This window comes from Bos indicus, chromosome 1, assembly GCF_029378745.1.
Source record: "Bos indicus isolate NIAB-ARS_2022 breed Sahiwal x Tharparkar chromosome 1, NIAB-ARS_B.indTharparkar_mat_pri_1.0, whole genome shotgun sequence".
Classification (NCBI taxonomy): Eukaryota; Metazoa; Chordata; class Mammalia; order Artiodactyla; family Bovidae; genus Bos; species Bos indicus.
In genome coordinates, this window is record NC_091760.1 from 111,099,382 (window position 1) to 111,122,952 (window position 23,571).

General features: G+C 36.9%; 1 protein-coding gene across 2 annotated transcripts in view; it reads right to left on the bottom strand.

Moving 5' to 3' along the window:
- Positions 1–23,571, bottom strand: part of LEKR1 (leucine, glutamate and lysine rich 1) — a 224,905-nt gene that overhangs the window by 148,570 nt on the left and 52,764 nt on the right. For both annotated transcript variants that reach the window (XM_070792615.1, XM_019960397.2), the window contains 2 exons: positions 12,476–12,595; positions 1,540–1,715 (listed from right to left, as the gene is read on the bottom strand). In XM_070792615.1, the coding sequence (XP_070648716.1) occupies positions 1,540–1,715; positions 12,476–12,595 (296 nt within the window). The remainder of the gene's footprint in view (positions 1–1,539; positions 1,716–12,475; positions 12,596–23,571) is intronic.

A 23,571-nucleotide genomic window follows, 5' to 3' on the forward strand; every position in this document is an offset into this window, starting at 1 on the left:
ATGTCAGTTTAACCTTAGATGAGCTGTTTAAAGTCTATTTCAGGGATAAGCCAGAGATCTGGGAAGAATTTATAAGCGAAAGTTGAGCTCTCTTTCTATCTCTTTTTGAGGGTATCCTCGCACTTCTCAAAGCTAGGGCTGCCCTGATAGCTGTCCACAAGTTTTCAAACCAAAAAGACAACAGATTTTATCAAAGTTTGAGCTTCCCTGCATGGATTAGATTGTACACTGCCCTCAATCTAACAGTCATTTAATAAACACCAAAACAAACAACAACAACAAACAGGGAATTCAACCAGTGCTATTCTCTTCCTTTAATTAAAAAAATAATATATTTTTTTAGATCAGTTTTAAATTGATAGCAAAATTAAGCAGAAAGTACAGAGAATTCCCATGTACTCTCTGCCCCCGACATATGCATGGCTTCTCCACCATCAACATCCTGCCCCAGAGTGGTACATTTTTTTACAATTAATGAACCTGCACTGGCACATCATTATCATAAATCTATAATTTACATTAAGGGTACACTCTCAGTGATGTAGTTCTATGGGTTTTGACAAAATGTATAAAGACACATATTCACCATTATAGTAGCACACAAAATAGTTTCACTGCTCTAAAACCCTCCATGCTCTACCTATTATCCTTCCCTCTTATCCTGGCAACCACTGATTTCTTTACTATCTCCACAGTCTTACCTTTTCCAGAACATCATATAGTTGGAATCATCCAGTGTATGGCCTTTTTAGATTGGCTTTTTTCAAACAGTAATTAGCTGCTGCTGCTGCTGCTGCTGCTGCTGCTGCTAAATCACTTCAGTCATGTCCGACTCTGTGCGACTCCACAGACGGAAGCCCACCAGGCTCCCCCATCCCTGGGATTCTGGCAAGAACACTGGAGTGGGTTGCCATTTCCTTCTCCACAGTAACAGACCTTCTTTCAATTTTTCTTCTTTCAATTTCAATTGAAAGTGAAAAGTGAAAGTGAAGTCGCTCAGTCCTGTCGGACTCCTAGCGACCCCGTGGACTGCAGCCCACCAGGCTCCTCCCTCCATGGGATTTTCCAGGCAAGAGAACTGGAGTAGGGTGCCATTGCCTTCTCCACAGTAACAGACCTTCTTTCAATTTTTTTTAATGTTTCTTCCATGTGTTTAGACTTGGTCACTCTCCAGTGTTCTCAAGTAGCAATTTTGTCCAGAATTTATAGTTGTTATCTGTGGGAAATCTGATCTAATTAGATCTAATCTGATCAGTCATTAACAGAAGAAAAAGTTTTAAAATACAAATTTGTACACTTAACAGGGATAACCAGACTTCTAGTCACTGTTCAAGACTGACATATCAGAGCTTATCTTAGATCAGGCCTATAATTATTGAATTTTGGGACTGGAATAGATTTTAATGGTCATCTAAAGAAATAATAGGTTTAAAATTAATCATAATTCCCATCACATAAAATGAAATATCATTATTCCATTACTTATGATGTGCAATTTACAAAAGAAGGATGGTTATATTTTAAATATATTTAACAAACCTGTCAAGGCTGTTTTACTTATTGATTTAATTTGTAGAAAAACTTCTCTCTTCAGTGAAGTCCAGTTTTTAAAATGATCATATATTTCATTTTTAATGCTGTTTAGCTCCCTTTTAGTAAAAGCAAGTAATGCAAGAGTCTTAGTCCAGAAATATTTGTATTCCATCAATCTCTGACTGTAAAGTAGTAAAGAAAAAATTAGGATTTAAAAAAATAGCAGGCATAATAACAAATATTTTTTAAAAAAATTTCTTTGAAAAATGGTTTTACAGTAACCATATAATCTACAGTTCAAATGGAGACAATTTTGAAAGTGAAAGGAGGTGCTATCTACATTATGCTGAGATAACATATAAATGGGATATTCCAGAAAGACTGAGGTAATATGATCATCCCAGTTCATTTCCACTGTGTTATTATTTTCAACTATAAATAAAGATAGCTAACTATCCTCTTATAATTAACAGCAAACATTTGAAGAAAATTAAGTCAAAAGTGACTCAGTCACTGAGCCTAAAAGAGAATCTCAAATTTGTAGACAACATTCTCCTGTGCTATGGCCCTATAGGCAGTGTAAAACATGGGGTAATAATAAGTGAAACCTTTTAAGTGACTGATCCAGTGCTTCTGCTTCATCAAATGCCACAACTCAAAGTAACCACATGTGTTTTGCCATCCCAATGATTTTTATTACTTCAGATGTCCTGGCTAACGTTTACCTAACAAATCAAGCAAGATGCAGACAGATCTGAGTGTTATCAGAAAAAGAAGAGGACTGAAGCCATGGCAGTTAATTATTTTGTTAATATTTATCTCTCTAAGTAGACTAAGACCTATTACGCAGAGAGTGTATCTGTCTTGTTCATCACAGTCTCCCTAGCACTTAGCACAGTACCTACCACATAGTATATACTCAACACATACTGATGAATGAATGAATGATTGAAAAAAAATCACTCAGTTGAGGGATAAAGAAGTAAGAAGTAAAGAAGTACTGAGGACAAAATACTGGGCAACACCAGTATTTATGGGAATAAAACAGAGTACAATCTCTCAAAGGAGATGAGATAGGAGCAATCAGTGTGTCAAAAAACAAAAACAAAAACAAACCAAAAGGATAATGTCTGAAAGGCCAGGGGTAAGAGAATTTAAAGAAAGAGTAGTGGTCAGTATTTAAGTCCTCAGATAAAGGCTAAAAAGTCCATTATGTCTGGTATTGAGGAGGCCTTTGGTGATTTCAGCGATATCAGGTAGAAAAAGACTGAGCAGTAAAGCAGAAATGAGGAAATAGTTATGTGGTACCAGCAATCAAGAACCTTGACTGAGGCAAAAGGAGAGAAAGAAGAAAATCCACAGTAGAATAGTTTGTTAGGATGGGAGACATCGGAGTGTGTACATAGCTGAGTAGGAGTGCAGTCACAGAGACTAAAACACATGCAAGAGATGTGATCACCTCTTGTGCAAAGAGCTAGAAAGGACAGATGTAAAACAAAGGCTGAAAGATTAGCCTTTGTTAGGAAGAAGGGTGGTGTCATTTTGTGTGGTCAATTACTAAGGTCCATGTGAGTGACCAAAAGCCACAGGGGATCCTCAATCAGCATGCAGACCTCAGAGCTAAGAGAGACGTTGATTTCAAAAAAAAAGAAATCAAAGGAAAGGGTGGGGTGAGGGAGGAATGGATTGGGAGGTTGGGTAGCAGATGCAAGCTATTACTTTAGAACAGATAAAAATAGCACAGGGAACTATATTCAATATCCTGAGATAAACCATAATGGAAAAGAATACAAAAAAAGAATGTATACATATATATATAGGTAATTGAGTCACTTTCCTTTATAACAGAAATTAACACAACACTGTAAATCACTCAAACCTCATTTAAAAAACAAAAAATCAAAGAAAGAGTCCATATAGATCACTAAATCAAGGGGCCCAATAGTGAGAATGGGGTTTTGAACATAAAGCCAGTAAGTGGTAAGAAAAAGAGACAAGAACTATGAACTAAGTAAAGATTAAGGGACTAATGGGCCCAATGTAAGGTGCTGGGAGCAAGCAATGTACCTGGGAGTCAAGGCCTAGAGAGATATTTAATAGAAGAAAGACTGGATGTGGATGCATGTGCTTCTGCAGGGAAAAGGGCAGGAAACAGAAAATTCAACCTTCTTAAATAAGAGCATTTCCATCACATTTTGTAGAGCCTAGATCTTACATGATCAGTGTGGATAGAAGGATGGCTTTGGTCTAAAAGATGACTACAAAAATTAGGTTAAAAAGTGTGTACTTATTTGTAGATTGAGAAAAATCATTACAAAAACAATTGTAAAAGTTAATAAATCCCATCAATATCACAAAATACCGAAACAGGATATAACTTTTAAGTAACAGCTCTATAATACTTATCACCTACAATTTTTGGCTACATGCTTTACAAGCACCTTTTCATATGAGAACCACTGTATAATAATACTTTATGCAGAGAGAATATAAAAATTATACAGCTTTTCATCTAGCATGGCCATTAGTTTTATTTTCAGTGGTAATTTAGAAAGATTCTTTTAGCTTTATAGTCCATTATTGGAAATATCATTTAAATATTAAGCATTGTCAAATTTGGAAAAATCCTTACGAAAACCTTTCATATATGATAAATTTTTGGAATTTCAAGTTTTATCAGAAAATGACATCTTAAATTATATTTGAAATGATGAAACTCATAAACCAGTTTATCTCAGATGTCCTGAAATAGTATACCATGATTCTATGCTATATTCAGCAATGTTAGCAGCTTTTGTCAAATCAGCAAGAAACTTAAATCTTTCTCCCCAATGTATTCAAATTTTGAACTCCTCTTCATTGAATGGATTACAAAATAATCCAAGAAATTTTACTGAAAATGTATCTTTTATGACATAATCTAAAAAGAAGTTAAAATTTGTTTCTTCATGACAGAATAATTTCTATTGTTTAAATTGTTCATCTTCATTGCTTTTATTTCATTAATTTAAAAAATTTCATACACACCCTGATTTTTAATCTTCAATGTCTTGCTTGTGTAATTAAAGCAGTCTAAAATGTCTTTCTAAATGGCAGTTACAATGTATATTCCCAACTTGACTTTCCCTTTCAGATCCTCCAAATGCCAGTGACTATCCCAAAGTAAGATAAGGGAAATCATAACGCAGAGACAGAGTTTTTATAATTTAAATTTATCCTACAATTTAAAACCAACCTACTTTTGCCAGGGGCACTACCAGAAACTTGGTGGCGGGGGGGGCTTTGAAACGTAAGTATCATTTGAGTCACAGGAAATATGCCTGTATTGATAACTTTCAATTCTCTTCATGAAATATATAAGGCAAGACACATAGCTGCTGAGAGGTAAGTAGCACAAAGAATTTTAAGCAGAATATTGAAGATTTAGAATAGTATGGGGGAAATTGAGGACCTGGTGTTTAACAATCTATATGTAGGTATAAAGATGAGGATTTTAAGGGTAAATAAGCAGCGGTAAAAGTAGCTGGAGTATTGGTAAAGTCCTTTATAAAGAACAATTGAACATGAAAACAAGATGAATTTAGATCCTTACTTTACATCATTCACAAAAGTTAAAATGGATCACTGACTTAAATTTAAGACCTAAAACTCTAAAACCTTTAGAACAAACTCCTGGAAAAAATCTTGTGACCTTTGGTTAAGCAGAGTTCTTAGATAAATTACCAAAAGCACAATCCATAAAAGAGAACATTGATTAAATTGTATTCCACTGAAAATAACAACTTTTGTTCTTCAAAAACACACAATTATGAAAATGAAAAGATATGCCACAGTCTGGGAGAAAAATTTGCAAATCATATTTCAAATAACAGACTTGTACCCAGAACATACAAAGAACTCTTACAATCTGATAACAATAAAACCAACCAGTGAAAAAAAAGACAAAATATTCTAATATATTTCAGCAAATAACCATACAAATGGTTAATAAACACATGAAAAGATGCCCAACACCATCAGTCATTTTGGAAACACATATCAAAACACAATGAAGTACCATTTCACAGCTTCTAGAATGGCTATTTCTTTGGAAGGAATGATGCTGAAGCTGAAACTCCAGTACTTTGGCCACCTCATGTGAAGAGTTGATTCATTGGAAAAGACTCTGATGCTGGGAGGGATTGGGGGGCAGGAGGAGAAGGGAACGACAGAGGATGAGATGGCTGGATGGCATCACTGACTCAATGGACGTGAGTCTGGGTGAACTCCGGGAGTTGGTGATGGACAGGGAGGCCTGGTGTGCTGTGATTCATGGGGTCACAAGGAGTCGGACATGACTGAGCAACTGAACTGAACTGAACTGAACTGAGAATGACTATTAGCAAGAACAAAGAAAAAGTAGAATCTTCATTTCTGGTAGGAATATAGGTACAGCCACTTTGCAAAATAGTTTGGAGGATTCTTAAAAGTTAAATATCAATTTACTATCAGTTCAGTTCAGTTCAGTCGCTCAGTCATGTCTGACTCTTTGCGACCCCATGAACCGAAGCACGCCGGCCTCCCTGTCCATCACCAACTCCCAGTGTTTACCCAAACTCATGTCCATTGAGTCGGTGATGCCATCTAACCATCTCATCCGCTGTCCTCCCCTTTTCCGCCTGCCTTCAATCTTTCCCAACATCAGGGTCTTTTCAAATGAGTCAGCTCTTCGCATCAGGTGGCCAAAATATCAGAGTTTCAGCTTCAAAATCAGTGTGTCTAGTGAACACCCAGGACTGGGCTCCTTTAGGATGGACTGGTTGGATCTCCTTGCAGTTCAAGGGAGCTCTCAAGAGTCTTCTCCAAAACCACAGTCCAAAGCATCAATTCTTTGGCACTCAGCTTTCTTTATACTCCAACTCTCACATCCATACATGACTACTGGAAAAACCATAGCCTTGACTAGACGAACCTTTGTTGACAAACTAATGTCTCTGCTTTTTAATATGCTGTCTAGGTTGGTCATAACTTTCCTTCCAAGGAGTAAGCGTCTCTTAATTTCATGGCTGCAGTCACCATCTGCAGTGATTTTGGAGCCCAAGAAAATAAAGTCTGACACTGTTTCCATTGTTTCCCCATCTCTTTCCCATGAAGTGATGGGACTGGATGCCATGATCTTAGTTTTCTGAATGTTGAGCTTCAAGCCAACTTTTTCACTTTCTTCTTTCATTTTCATCAAGAGGCTCTTCAGTTCTTCTTCACTTTCTGCCATAAGGGTGGTGTCATCTGCATACCTGAGGTTATTGAGATTTCTCCCGGCAATCTTGATGCCAGCTTGTGTTTCTTCCAGTCCAGCGTTTCTCATGATGTACTCTGCATATAAGTTAAATAAGCAGGGTGACAATATACAGCCTTGACGTACTCCTTTTCCTATTTGGAAACAGTCTGCTGTTCCATGTCCAATTCTAACTGTTGCTTCCTGACCTGCATACAGATTTCTTAAGAGGCAGGTCAGGTGGTCTGGTATTCCCATCTCTTGAAGAATTTCCCACAGTTTATTGTGATCTATATACAGTCAAAGGCTTTGGCATAGTCAATAAAGCAGAAATAGATGTTTTTCTGGAACTCTCTTGCTTTTTCAATGATCCAGTGGATGTTGGCAATTTGATCTCTGGTTCCTCTGCCTTTTCTAAAACCAGCTTGAACATCTGGAAGTTCACGGTTCATGTATTGCTGAAGCCTGGCCTGGAGAATTTTGAGCATTACTTCACTAGTGTGTGAGATGAGTGCAATTGTGCGGTAGTTTGAGCATTCTTTGGCATTGCCTTTCTTTGGGATTGGAATGAAAACTGACCTTTTCCAGTCCTGTGGCCACTGCTGAGTTTTCCAAATTTGCTGGCATATTGAGTGCAGCACTTTCACAGCTTCATCTTTCAGGATTTGAAATAGCTCAACCAGAATTCATCACCTCCACTAGCTTTGTTCGTAGTAATACTTCCTAAGGCCCACTTGACTTCACATTCCAGGACGTCTGGCTGTAGGTGAGTGATCACACCATTATGATTATCTGGCTCATGAAGATCTTTTTTGTATAGTTCTTCTGTGTATTCTTGCCACCTTTTCTTAATATCTTCTGCTTCTGTTAGGTCCATACCATTTCTGTCCTTTATTGAGCCCATCTTTGCATGAAATGTTCCCTTGGTAGCTCTAATTTTCTTGAAGACATCTCTAGTCTTTCCTATTCTATTGTTTTCCTCTATTTCTTTGCATTGATCGCAGAGGAAGGCTTTCTTATCTCTCCTTGCTATTCTTTGGAACTCTGCATTCAAATGCATATATCTTTCCTTTTCTCCTTTGCTTTTCACTTCTTTTCATAGCTATTTGTCAGGTCTCTTCAGACAGCCATTTTGCTTTTTTGCATTTCTTTTTCTTGGGGATGGTCTTGATCCCTGTCTCCTGTACCATGTCATGAACCTCTGTCCATAGTTCATCAGGGAATCTGTCTATCAGATCTAGGCCCTTAAATCTATTTCTTACTTCCACTGTGTAATGATTAGGGATTTGATTTAGGTCATACCTGAATGGTCTAGTGGTTTTCCCTACTTTCTTCAATTTAAGTTTGAATCTGGCAATAACGAGTTCATGATCTGAGCCACAGTCAGCTCCCGGTCTTGTTTTTGCTGACTGTATAGAGTTTCTTCATCTTTGGCTGCAAAGAATATAATCAATCTGATTTCAGTGTTGACCATCTGGTGATGTCTATGTTTAGAGTCTTCTCATGTTGTTGGAAGAGGGTGTTTGCTATGACCAGTGTGTTCTCTACAACTCAGTAGTTCCGAATTATTGATACTTAGGTATTTACTCAAAAGAAATGAAACATACCTCCACACAAAGTATGTGAATGTTTATAGTAACAGTATTCTACCAACAAGCAGAAAGAATCCAAATGTCTCTCAACTAATAAATGCTAACAAATGTCTCTCAACTAATAAAAATAAAATGGGGTAAATTCATACAATGGAATACCATTTAGCAATGAAAAGGAAAAAAATACAGCATAGATGAACATCAAAAATATCAGTGAAAGATATCAGATATAAAAGAACACATATTATAGGATTCCATGTAACTGAATTGTTCAGAAAAATACAAATCTATAAAAACAGGAAGAAGATAAGTAATTGCCTAGGATTGGTGGTAAAGATAGAGACTGACTGCAAATGGCATGAGGGTCTCCTTGGGATACTCAAATATTCTAATACTGGAAGTGGTAATGGTTGCACAACTCAGTAGGTTTACTAAAAATCATTACATTATCCACGTAAAAGGTTGTGGATTTTGTAGTTTGTAATTTATATCTCAAAAGCTATTTAAATATATAAGGTTATTAACTACAGTATCAAGGGTACAAAACAAAGCAAAGTCAGTAATGGTTGGGAGAATCACACAAAAAAGTAAATACTAGAAGTTTTAATGTGGCTGAAGAGTTGTGAAAGTGAGAGATTTGGGGAGTTGGCTTGAAAATTTCAGAAATGACAGACTCTGGATTTATTTACAAAGAAGAAAAATTAAAGGATAAGTGTATTTCAAACAATTTACAGAAGATTCACAATAGGAATCCTTTGAAAGTAAGCATTAGTCTAAAATATTTCAAATATAGATTGATTTGGAATATTGGAGTTATACACATGCATGCATGCTGAGTTGCTTCAGTCATATCCAACTCTTTGCAACCCTATGGACATCAGCCTGCTAGGCTCCTCTATCCATGGGGTTCTCCAAGCAAGAATACTGGAGTGGGCTGCCATTCCCTCTTTACATAAAGTGAAGTATACCTATATTTCACACTGTTTTTTAATATCTATTTTACAGATTTTCAAAAGTTAATTTCCATTCTCAAAAGACACTTTACTCTGAATAGCAGATGTGCTGAGCTAACTGAGGCAAACCACAGCTACTCCTCATCACCCCTTTGCAAGAGACAGGTTGGAAATGATGTCAGGGAAAATACAAAGCATGAAGAACACTTTGTTGCAGGCTAGGTGATTAAACCTGATCGCAATTAACCAAATGAGAGGATAATTTAAGATGAGCAAAGTGACTCAAAGACATAGTTCACTAATCTCTTGAAAGTTCTTTTTGGGCTCCATAGGTAAAGACGATTACATCTGAGTAGCTAAAGCTCAAGCTTCTTTTCCTTACCACCTTAGAGATTATAAGCTCCTTTTCTTTATCCACAGCAAACTCAAAGTTTTATGTTCTAGTAGATACTTTTTAAATAATCAGAAAACTAGTTTAAAATGAGCCTTTAGTAAGGCAACAAAATCACTGAACTCTACAAGTTTGGGTTTGATTTTATTTCCATCTGACTGCTTTTTCCCATGCAATGTACCTACTACTAAGAGCATTAATAAAACCAGTAATTACATTTATTCATCAGTCACAAACTTTTATTTACATCGTGTCTAGTTATATGGTTACTTTCAAAATTTCTAGTGTGCTACTTTTTAAAATAAATCAGATCCAATACTCCCAATTTGTGATCTTTTAGCTTTCATAAGGAAATGGCAACCCACTCCAGTATTCTTGCCTGGAGAATTCCGTGGACGAGCCTGATGGGCTACAGTCCATGGGGTTACAAAAAATCGGACACAACTAAGTGACTTTCACTTTCATATAAAAATCATAGATATTTTGAAAACATTTGAAAAAATAAGCAGTAAAATGATGACAAAATTAGAACACAATAAAAATAGCATTTAAAGATGTATAAGTTTTTTCAAGAATTTAAAATACTACAAATTACATGTAAAATGTAAATAATAAAGACTAGCTGTATCAATCCATAATGTCCATAGTATTCTGAAGCAGCATTAATTATCTAATTTAGTCCTAGTCTAACCTTTGAAATGTAGTCAATCCTGCCATCCATAATGGCATTTGTGCATTAAAAAAATGGATTTCCCTAGCAGACTTGGGCCAAAGCTATTGTTGGAGCCAAGATTGAATACTGATGGTGCTGACTAAAATGGAGAGTTGAGGTCACCTGGGTGGTATCCTGCTGGTTCAATATAGATTTCTAGGAAAAGGCAGAGATTTCTGATGACAAAAGTTGCCATCTGTTTTGTGAGTAGACTCATTCATTCATTCAAGCATCAGTTTTGTGTAAGGATTTAATGAAACATAGATGGTTAACAGGTTTTCACCAGACACTCCATATAAATTATTAGTCAGATCATTATTTTAACAGAAAAACATTCTTAATAATAACTAGTAGTTTGGAAAAAATAAGAACATTAAAAATGTTCACCTGGCATATTATTTTAGTCAACCTGAACCTGTGTCTTTTTGTAATATTCATTTAACTTATTCCACTTTTCTAAGAGCTAAAAGTTACTCAATTTGAAAATTAATCATTCTTTCTGATATGTGCAATATACTTAATTTTTAAAAATACTTTCCATTTTCTTTAGAATGTTGGGTTTTACCTTTAGTTATTGTAAACCCTCCAAAGATTATATAAAAACAGATTTAACACCTTTTATGTTGGAAACTTTGAAATTTAGAAGTCTGTTACTATCCAGTTAGAAAATTTCTCCATTCTATTCTTTTCATGTCACTGAACTATCAGGAGATCACGTACACCAAGAAATACCGGTCAAGAGGAGAATGAATTCATCACTGTGCTTTCATTCTAAATGTCCCTGCAAAATAAGAACAAGGTGTTTGCCTGATTTAAATGTTACTGGCAGGATTTCCCTGGTGGTCCAGTGGTTAAGAATCCACCTACCAAGGCAGAGGGCATGGGTTCTTCAATTTCTGATCTGAGAAGATCCCACATTCTTCTGAGAAACTAAGCCTATGCGCCACACACTACTGAGCTCACAACCCACAGCTACTGAAGCCCACACATGCTCTAGAGCCCTTGCTCCACAAAGAGAGAAGCCACTACAATGAGAATCACCCACGCTGCAACAAGGACTCAGCACGTGCCCCTCAGTTCAGTGCAGTTCAGTTTAGTCGCTCAGTTGTGTCCAACTCTTTGCGACCCCATGAATTGCAGCACGCCAGGCCTCCCTGTCCATCACCAACTCCCGGAGTTCACTCAAACTCGCGTCCACCGACTCACTCGAGTTGGTGATGCCATCCAGCCATCTCATCCTCTGTCGTCCCCTTCTCCTCCTGCCCCCAATCCCTCCCAGCATCAGAGTCTTTTCCAATGAGTCAACTCTTCACATGAGGTGGCCAAAGGACTGGAGTTTCAGCTTTAGCATAATTCCTTCCAAAGAAATCCCAAAGCTGATTTTCAGAATGGACTGGTTGGATCTCCTTGCAGTCCAAGGGCCTCTTAAGAGTCTTCTCCAACACCACAGTTCAAAAGCATCAATTCTTTGGCTCTCAGCTTTCTTCACAGTCCAACTCTCACATCCATACATGACCACTGGAAAGACCATAGCCTTGACTAGACGAACCTTTGTTGGCAAAGTAATGGCTCTGCTTTTCAATACGCTATCTAGGTTGGTCATAACTTTCCTTCCAAGGAGTAAGCGTCTTTTAATTTCATGGCTGCAATCACCATCTGCAGTGATTTTGGAGCCCCCAAAAATAGAGTCTGACACAGTTTCCACTGTTTCCCCATCTATTTCCCGTGAAGTGATGGGACCAGATGCCATGATCTTAGTTTTCTGAATGTTGAGCTTTAAGCCAACTTTTTCACTCTCCTCTTTCACTTTCATCAAGAGGCTTTTTAGTTCAGCCCCCCAAAAAATATAACTGGTGAAAATATTCAGTTGACATAATAGCTTAAAAAAAAAGTGTTTACATGTTTTAACAACACTGTAATATTAAGCTATATAAAAACAGAAACTATATTATTAAAATGTGTTTGAATGTTTCTAAACTTAGTATTAAATGAGTGTACCTTTTCAATACTATAACTTTCCATTTTTTAAGGTAATCTTACCTGAAGATTTGTGACTGTTTTTGTTTAATTTTTAACTCATGTTGCAACTGACTCAATTCTTTCTGTACCCTCTGAAATTCATCTTGGTAACTTTTTAACTTCATGCTTGCATCTTGAATCCTAAAAATATAAATAAATAACTATTATAAATCTAAATATGTCCTCATCAGTACTTTATAAAACTTTAGAACCTTTTTTTTCATTGCAGCACTACTTAAAATAGCCAGGACATGGAATATTACTCAGTCATAAAAAAGAACAAAATAATGCCATTTGCATCAACATGGATGGACCTAGAAATTTCCATACTGAGTGAAGTCAGACACAGAAAGACAAATATCATATGATATCACTTATATGTGGAATGTAAAAAAAGGGTATAAATGAACTTAGTTACAGAACAGAAGTAGAGTCATAGATATAGAAGATAAACAGTTACCAGGGAATGAGGAGGGGGAGAAATAAATTGGGAGATTGGGATTGACATATACACAGTACTATATAAAGAATATTGGGTTGGCCAAAACATTCGTTTAGGTTTTTCCGTATCATCTTAAGGAAAAACCTGAATGAACTTTTTGGCCATCTCAGTAAATAACTAATAAGAACCTAATAAGAATCTGTGTACAGCACAGGGACTTCTACTCAATACTCTTAATGTTATACTGGAAAATAATACTTAAAAATGAGTTCAGTTCAGTTTAGTTGCGCAGTCGTGTCCGACTCTTTGCGACCCCATGAATCACAGCACACCAGGCCTCCCTGTCCATCACCAACTCCAGGAGTTCACTCAAACTCATGTCCATCGAGTCGGTGATGCCATCCAGCCATCTCACCCTCTGTTGTCCCCTTCTCCTCCTGCCCCCAATCCCTCCCAGCATCAGGGTCTTTTCCAATGAGTCCACTCTTCACATGAGGTGGCCAAAGTACTGGAGTTTCAGCTTTAGCATCATTCCTTCCAAAGAAATCCCAGGGCTGATCTCCTTCAGAATGGACTGGTTGGATCTCCTTGCAGTCCAAGGGACTCTCAAGAGTCTTCTCCAACACCACATTTCAAAAGCATCAATTCTTCGGTGCTCAGCTTTCTTCACAGTCCAACTCTCAAATCCATACATGACCACTGGAAAAACCACAGCCTTGACCAGATGGACCTTTGTGGATTTATGTATATGTACAACTGATTCATTTTGCTGTACACATGAAACTAACACAAGATCATAAATCAACTATACTCCAATAAAAATTTTTAAAAATTAAATCCACTTTTAATAAAAATAAAAGGAGAAAACTATGCCTCTTTTATAGGCAAAGTGAATATATAGATAAAGTATACAGAGAAACATGCTGCTGCTGCTGCTGCTAAGTTGCTTCAGTCGTGTCTGACTCTGTGCGACCCCAGAGACAGCAGCCCACCACGCTCTGCCATCCCTGGGATTCTCCAGGCAAGAACACTGGAGTGGGTTGCCATTTCCTTCTTCAATGCATGAAAGTGAAAAGTGAAAGTGAAGTCGCTCAGTCATGTCCAACTCTTCGCAACCCCATGGATTTCAGCCTCCCAGGCTCCTCTGTCCATGGGATTTTCCAGGCAAGCTTACTGGAGTGGGTTGCCATTGCTTTCTGCAGAGATACATGCCAAATAGCCATTATCCCTGGGGACAGAGTAGAACTCACAGGCAGGAGAAATGCAACAAATATTGAAGGGAAGCATAACTTGTACTCTTTATCTTTTGTATTGTTTGAATTTTTGCAATGAAGATGTATTTTTACTTGAAATACTAATTAAAATGTACCTAAACAAATAGTTTAACTTTTATCAAAGTAATATATGTTAAATGTCAAATATTACTGAGTTAGAAAAAATATTAATCATTTGCTTTTACCCCAATTTTTACTGCCAAAAATAATTACTTTCAACTTTTTTCTTCTTGTATTTACCTCTACATTATTAAATAACATACTTACACTGTTATTTCTTAAATTTCATTTTAGATATTACCTAGTGAATTACAAATCAGTTAAGCTCTGGTTCTGCTACTTAACTGAGACCTGAATATGATGACTTAAATATACAGAAGTATATTATCTTACATAAGATGAACGTATTGGTAGCCAGTCCAATGCTGATATATGATAGCTTGAATGTATCATCACAGCCCCAGGATCCTTTCAACTCTCTTGTCTACTATGATTGGTGTGTGTTCATTATTCTCATAGTCTATGATAATGGCAAAAACACTGACCATTACTTTCCTATTCCAGACCACCAGCAGCAGAAGGCTCCTCAGTCCCTTTCAAGGAGATTTCCTGGAAGTACCTCTGTATACCTCTCCTGAACCTAAATATCTGACTGTACCTAGCTGAAAGTGAATCTGAAAAATGTAATGTTTTAACTGGAAAGATTAACCATCAGATATATCCATAATTCTATTACAAAGGAAGGAAGGAGAATGTATGTTGGGATGGGTAGCTTGCAGTCTCTAACACAATCCTAAAAAGAATTAACTCTCCTGTACATACCTACACGCCTACAGAGATATATACATATGCACACACACTACACGCACACACGTACACCACATGCACACAGACAGAGCCTTCTTTCCCTCATCCTCCCAATACAGTTAAAATAATCTTTCTATCTAGTGTTGATGTTATTCTTCACTAGTGCGTTACATGTTATGCCATGATCACATTTTTTTCTTTACCGTATGTTTATTTTTATATAATCCAGTATTTTTTAACTTTTTTTAAATTATGAAAGTATGACAACATATTTACAGGAGACTTGGAAAATACAGGACAAGGTTATATATAACCAATGTCCCTTACATCTCCTGCATTGGCAGGGGTGGAGCAGGAAAAATTTAAGATGAGTCTAGTACATTTTATGATGCCTGAAAGTAAGGAAGAGTTCAAGGGAAGACAGAGGCATTTTGAAAGGGCACAGGTGCCATGTGAAAGAGCTCCTAATGGATGAACTGGAACGACTGAGCAACAAAATATATAACTGTAATGTTGCATTATAACCCACAAAATAAAAGTAAATGAATCCATATTGACATTTTTTTTTTAGGTTGTGATTTTATTTTATTTTATTTTTAAACTTTACATAATTGTATTAGTTTTGCCAAATATCAGAATGAATCCGCCACAGGTATACATGTGTTACCCATCCTGAACCCTCCTCCCTCCTCCCTCCCCATACCGTCCCTCTGGGTCGTCCCAGTGCACTAGCCCCAAGCATCCAGTATCGTGCATCGAACCTGGACTGGCATCTCATTTCATACATGATATTTTACATGTTTCAATGCCATTCTCCCAAATCTTCCCACCCTCTCCCTCTCCCATATGGAATTTAGAAAGATGGTAACATATTGACATTAACAAATAATTTAATAGTTAAATAGGAGAGAAGAAACAGTTGTTCCTTACAGAAAAACTCCAATTAAAAAATATAGAAGGAATGAGAAAAAGAAAAAGCATTAGACAAGAACAATAATAACTGTTGTAAGCAAAATCTATGGTAAAAAGTAGGTGAAAGTTTAAGGAGAAATAGAATATTTGAATATTCTCAAAGTTATTTCTGAGAATATTATTAATTATAATTAACTAACATTTATTAATTATAAAGGGAAAAATGATAATTTTTCAATGGAGGAAGCTGGAAACACCACCTTAGCCAAGTGATCAAGGTTTAACAACATCTGCAAAAAAACATATTGAGGTTATATACACTTTGACTTGATACACTGGAAAGGGCACATCATTTCTGTAGTATTCTTGCTAAAAAATTAATACTGTCTATAAAACTATGGGTAAACATCAGACAAACCCAAATTGAGGGGATTCTACAAACAATTGACCAGTTCTCTTCAAAAACCTCCAGTCACAAAAGACAAAGAAAGACTGAGGAACTGTCACAGATCAAAGAAGATTAAAAGATACGAGGTCTAAATGCAATCAGTCTAAATTCAATTTGACCCCAAATTGAATTGTGACTGGAAAAAAGATGTCAGTGGAAAAATTGATAAAATCAAATAAAATCTGTAGGTTAGTTAATAGTATTATACCAATGCTAATTTCTTAATTTTTATAATTGTACCACATTGACGGAACGTGTTAACATTGGAGGGGCTTGGTATAGTGCTGTACTATTTTTGCAACTTTCTATAAGTCTAAAATTATTTCAAAATAAAAAGTTATAAAATGACTTGTATATATGTAATGAATAATTTGTACATGTGAATGTATCTGTGTTACAAACTATGCTGTAAAAAGGTATAACAAAAATGAAACACCTTCATGGTCAATATTAGAGAAACATTAAGTAACCTATGTTCCTATGGAATACTATATTTTAAAAAAAGAATGAAGTAGATCTTTATGTCCTGGCATGGAAAGAATGCCAAGACTTAACAAGAAAGAAAACAAAAAGCAAGTTGTAACTTACAGGTCAACAAGAGTTTCCAAACACTCCTTGTGTGAATGTAAATTGCACAACTACTTTGACTAAATAGTAGGACCTATGAAACCTGGCCATATGCATAATGCCATGACCCAGAATTTCCACACCTGGTACATATCCAATAGAAAAATGTGCTTAAATGTTTACCAAATACATGCATACAAATGTTCATGGCAGCACTGATTTTAACAGCCCCAAAGTGTGAACAGCCAAATGCTTATTCATAGCAGAATAGATAAATCCATCATGGTATATTCATACCATGGAAAACTGAATAGCAATAAGAATGAACGAACAGCAGTTACCCATAACAAGATGGGATGCATCTCGCAAACATAATGCTAAGTAAAGAAAATTAGGCAAAAGAATACACACCCTATTATTCCATTTACATAAAGTTCAAAAATAGGCAAAATTAATCCATGGTGTTATAAGTCAAGGCTAGTTTCCTTTAAGTAGATGACTGAGATAAGTACAAGAGGGCTTCTAGGGGGATGTCAATGTTCAGTTTCATGATCTGGGTGCTGATTACATGAGAAATTCACTTTGTGAAATTTAGTTTTAGCTGTACATGTATTATTTGTGCATTTTTCTCTTATATATGTTATAATAACTGTAAATGGAGTATAACCTTTAAAATTATATAAAAATTTAAATTCTTTTAAAAAGCCCATTGCAGCTATTAAGATTTACCCAGAAAATAATTCTAGGACTTCCCTGGTGGTTCAGTGGATGGGAGTCCACCTGCCAATGCAGGAGACACAGGTTGGATCACTGGTCCAGGAAGATTCCACATGCCACAGAGCAACTCAGCCTGTGAACCACAACTACTGAGCCTGAGGTGTAGAGCCCACGAGCCACAACTACTGAGCCTGTGTCCTGCAACTACTGAAGACTGTGTGCCTAGAGACTGTACTCCACAACAAGAGAAGCCACCATAACAAGAAGCACGCACACCACAGTGAAGAGTAGCCCCCACCCCACTCACCGCAACTAGAGAAAGCCGACACACACAAAAAGGACAGCAACAAACACCCAGCACAGCCAAAAACAATACATATTTTTTAAAAGAACTTGAAGATTTTACAAACATTTTCCTATTTGTAATTAGGAAAAAAAATACACATTAAAACTTTATAACATCATATTCCCCAAATGAATATTACTTGTAAATCACATCTCAAGCCCTCTGACAACACTCCCTGATAAGTTAGGTCACATTAGTTCACTCTGTTTTGTCTTTGCTAATGCTACTTTACTTCTTTCAATCAAACTGATGTGGCTAAAAATGACATTCATGAAAGGTATTAATGTTCACTTTTATTGTATATATTAAGTTTATGAAATAAATAATTCATAAAATATTGTAATCCAATATGTACTATGCAAGCACATGGTTTTCTCTAAGAGTCATAATACTGCATGGAATTTGAACACTATGTTGACTGATGTGAGGACATGCTTTGTCTAGTCAGAGGGTGTTCCTGAAAACAGCTAAGACCAACAGCATGTTGTAGTGGACAGAGTCCTGTACTGGGAGTTAGATGACTTGTATTATAACCCTCTTGCCAATGCAACCATGAGAACACCACAGTCATTACCCTTATCTATTTTCCAGTTTTTCCCTTAGCCAACTTGATTAAAATGGATTGTGGTAAGAATCCCAGAGTTCTAAAACAAATTTGGGAAAGGTATTATTGTCTCTTCTTACATACTTTCATTTGGATCATTATCGGCATTATTCATAATGAGAATATTCTAAAGGAAAATACTTTTAAATGTCCTTTTAACTTCCCTCCATTCTGTAGTCAAATGCTCTAGAAAAGACAACAAGAAAGCCAATCACATCATCAGGTATTTTACCACTTGAAGCCTAAACTTCTTTTTGTCAAGCTCTTGGCTTGAAGAATTCACTTATTTTTAGTCTTTCCATCAAACTGGTTTTGCAGCAATTTGAGATGACAGATGGAAGTTCAAGGTATGAAAAAATTAGAGTGGAGGATTTTCAGGATTGTGTCCTACCAAGACCTGACAGGCAAAGGCATCTAACTATCAAGGGGAAAATTAGAATCGCAACAGAGAAATCAATCAAAACAAGATAGTACTTCAAGAGTTCTTGGGAAATGGATTTTAGACATTGACATATGACTACCAGAAGTGGCTGCTGTAACCACTCTATTGGAATCAATCACTATCTAAATGCATCCAGAAAATTACATTACCTTTCCAGAAAACAGACAATGAGAGTGGGAAGCCCACGTATGTAGGTAGGTAAATCACGTAGGATTCAATTAAACTAGAAAGAATTCTTATTTTGCAGAGAAAAGTCATAAGCACTCTGTAAAACCCCAGAGGCAGAACCCAAGCTCCTTTACCTATTATCAGGACCTTTGGCAACTTTAACAATGTGAACAAGAGATTACAGAGGATCGGAAATGTCACTAACATATAAGTTCTACTGTATAGAAGAGTAGCAATATTTAAGACAAAATTATTTGTGAACACAATTTCCTCTTGCGTGGCATTCTATTCCTTTTATTTTAAAAAATTAGTGTGATATTTATATCTTACTGCTAAAGTTCTAACTTGGTTATCAAAATATATTCTTCTGCCAAAGCAGTTTTACTTTTATCCTGAAGAATCATTACCCTGGTTCAATTCAGTCACTCAGTCGTGTCCGACTCTTTGCGAGCCCATGGACTGCAGCACAGCAGGCTTCCCTGTCCATCACCAACTCCTGGAGCCTACTCAAACTCATGTCCATCAGCTGGTGATGCCATCCAACCATCTCAAGCTCTGTCGTCCCCTTCTCCTCCTGCCTTCGATCTTTCCCAGCATCAAGGAGTTTTCCAATGAGTCAGTTCTTCTCATCAGGTGGCCAAAGTATTGGAGTTGCAGCTTCAGCATCAGTCCTTCCAATGAATATTCAGGACTGATTTCCTTTAGGACGGACTGGTTGGATCTCCTTGCTGTCCAAGGGACTCTCAAGAGTCTTCTCTGACATCACATTTCAAAGCAAAAATTCTTCGGCACTCAGCTTTCTTTATAGTCCAAGTCTCACATCCATACATGACTGCTGGAAAAACCAGAGCTTTGACTACATGGACCTTTGTTGGCAAAGTAACGTCTCTGCTTTTTAATATGCTGTCTAGGTTGGTCACAGCTTTTCTTCCAAGGAGCAAGTGTCTTTTAATTACACAGTTGGAGTCACCATCTGCAGTGATTTTGTAGCCCAAGAAAATGAATTCTGTCACTGTTTCCACTGTTTCCCCATCTATTTGTCATGAAGTGATGGGACCAGATGCCATGATCTTAGTTTTTTGAACACTGAGTTTTAAGCCAGTTTTTTTCACTCTCCTCTTTCACTTTCATTAAGAGGCTCTGTAGTTCTTCTTCGCTTTCTGCCATAAGGGTGGTGTCATCTGCATATCTGAGATTATTGATATTTCTCCCAGCAATCTTGATTCCAGCTTGTGCTTTATCCAGCCCAGCATTTTGCATGATGTAGTCTGCATATAAGTTAAATAAGCAAGGTGACAATATACAGCCTTGACATACTCCTTTCCTAATGTGGAACCAGTGTATTGTTCCATGTCCAGTCCTAACTGTTGCTTCTTGACCTGCATACAGATTTCTCAGGAGGCAGGTCAGGTGGTATGGCACTCTCATTTCTTTAAGAACTGTCCACAGTTTGTCGTGATCCACACAGTCAAAGGCTTTGGCATAGTCAATAAAGCAAAAGTAGATGTTTTTTTGGAACTCTCTTGCTTTTTCGATGATCTAGCAAATGTTGGCAATTTGATCTCTGGTTCCTCTGCCTTTTCTAAACCCATCTTGAACATCTGGAGGTTCTCAGTTCACGTACTGTTGAAGCCTAGCTTGGAGAATTTTGAGCATTACTTTGCTAGCATGTGAGATGAGTGCAATTATGTAGTAGTTTGAATATTCTTTGGCATTGCCTTTGTTTGGGATTGAATGAAAACTGACCTTTTCCAGGCCTGTGGCCACTGCTGAGTTTTCCACATTTGCTGGCATATTGAATGCAGGACTTTTACAGCATCATCTTTAGGATTTTTAACAGCTCAACTGGAATTCCATTCCTCCACTAGCTTTGTTTGCAGTGATGCTTTCTAAAGCCCACTTGACTTCGCATTCCAGGATGTCTGGCTCTAGGTGAGTGATGACACCATCGTGGTTATCTGGGTCAAGAAGATCTTTTTTGTATAGTTCTTCAGTGTATTCTTGCCACCTCTTCTTAATATCGTCTGCTTCTGTTAGGTCCATACCATTTCTGTCCTTTACCGTGCTCATCTTTGCATGAAATGTTCCCTTGGTATCTCTAATTTTCTTGAAGAGATCTCTAGTTTTTCCCTTTCTATTGTTTTCCTCTATTTCTTTGCATTGATGGCTGAGGAAGGCTTTCTTATCTTTCCTTGCTATTCTTTGGAACTCTGCATTCAGGTGGATATATCTTTCCTTTTCTCCTTTGCCTTTAGCTTCTCTCTTCTTTCTCAGCTATTTGTAATGTCTTGTCAGACAACCATTTTGCCTTTTTGCATTTGTTTTTCTTGGGGATGGTCTTGATCACTGCGTCCTGTACGTCACGAACCTCTGTCCATAGTCTTCAGGCACTCTGTCTTTCAGCTCTAATCCCTTGAATCTATTTGTTACTTCTACTGTATAATCATAAGGAATTTGATTTAGGTAACACTTGAAAGGTCTAGTGGTTTTCCCTACTTTCTTCAATTTAAGTCTAAATTTGGCAATAAGGAGTTCATGATCTGAGCCACAGTCAGCTTCCGGTGTTGTTTTTGCTGACTGTATAGTACTTCTCCATCTTTGATTGCAAATAATATAATCAATGTGATTTAGGTATTGACCATCTGGTGATGTCCATGTGTAGAGTCTTCTCTTGTGTTGTTGGAAGAGGGTGTTTGCTATGACCAGTGCATTCTCTTGGCAAAACTGTTAGCCTTTGGCCTGCTTCATTATGAACAATCTTATGTTTGCCTAATTTAGAAGCTGCAAATCAGTTCCTGAATATGTTTTATTTGACTTGCAGAGTGTCTGTTTTTTTTAATGAGAACTACTTTAAAATTTGAGGGATTTTTACATAAAGATGCATATTCTCTGCTTTTCTGTAAAAATCAAGCAATTCAGAAACAACAGCCCACAATTCTGTCTCCTGGAGCAGCTGCCTCATGCAATGAACATGTGCTTTTCTGAGCACTGTAGTTCCCACCCAGCCTGTTTAATTCACTTATTCTGGGTACCTGTTTTACTCCACAGGAATTTGATTTGCCTTTCTGCCTACTTCTAAAATGAGGCCAGCTGAATGAGCCTTTGGCTACTTCAAATATTTTCTTCTTTCAAAATTACAAAAGATGGTTGTCTGTCACTCACTTGAGGAATCCTGTAGAATAAATTAATTCTATTTTTACTTTGAAAAATAAAAATGTATATACCTATCTCTATCTATATATCTATCTGTCTATCTGTCTATCTAACTAGAAAGAACATTAACAACCATAGAGGAAAAACCTAAATTTATACTGACAGTTACCAAGATATTAAAACTTGAAGGCAAGGAGAAACCATGACTGCTTCAAAATTGCAGTGGTTCCTTAATTGAAAGATTAGTTGATATCTACCCTGCTGACAGCAATTTGGCTGTCATATAGCTGGCAAGAATAGGCATTTTCATCTCCTTTCCCATGAAACAACAAACACAGTAAAACTGCAGAAAGAAATGACCAAGCACCAACTATGCAAATGGCCCAATGCAACATGCTTTACAGATGTTCTAATTTAAGCTTTTACGGTTTAGCTCCAGCTTCTCAATCTCCTTTTAGTACCAATTAAGGGATTTTTGCCTGATATTTAGCAGTTTCCTCACCATACCAAATGTTTCATTAACCCTTATTTTAGTGTTATCAAGGTGTGTTCTACAGTACGCCTCCACCACAATTAATGGTTTCATAGGAAACTATGATTGCAAAAAACAGATTTCTTTATCGTAAGACTTCTCACAGCTTTTAGTATGCTAATATGTAAAAAAAAATCACCAAAAGAAGACAGATGTAGAGTATGTTTCAAACTTAAAATCTGACCACAGAATACTTCTTTAGTAATATTTCTCAGGAATCCCTTTGAACATACTTTGAGGGTGTTCTATTTTCAGTATTAATAACCATTCTATGTGATAACTTTTTATTTAAAGTAATGTTCATTTCAATAGAGTGTCAGAACACATCCACGAAAGGCAGAAAGTCGACCAGATCAGCGGGTACTCCCAACAAGAACAGAGATTCTTCTTTCCTTACTGAGCCCTGAAAAGGACTCACATCTGGCCACATAAGCTGTCCCCTTCAGAGGGACTCCTGCCCAGGAGGTATTCTGCTCCATTAAAGACTTCCTTCTCCTACACAATATTTCAGGGATTGTCTCAGGCTCGGCTCTACAAGCTTTCTTGATAACAAAGTGGTTTCCAACTCCAGACCCTTTTTTTCATCTCTAAGTTCACCCTTGATCCACTGCTTTCAACTTAGACTCCTTGGGCAGGCCAATGAGCCAAATCCTGTTCCTAACCTGCAGGACACAACTGGGGCACATTCACTACCCAAAAACCAAT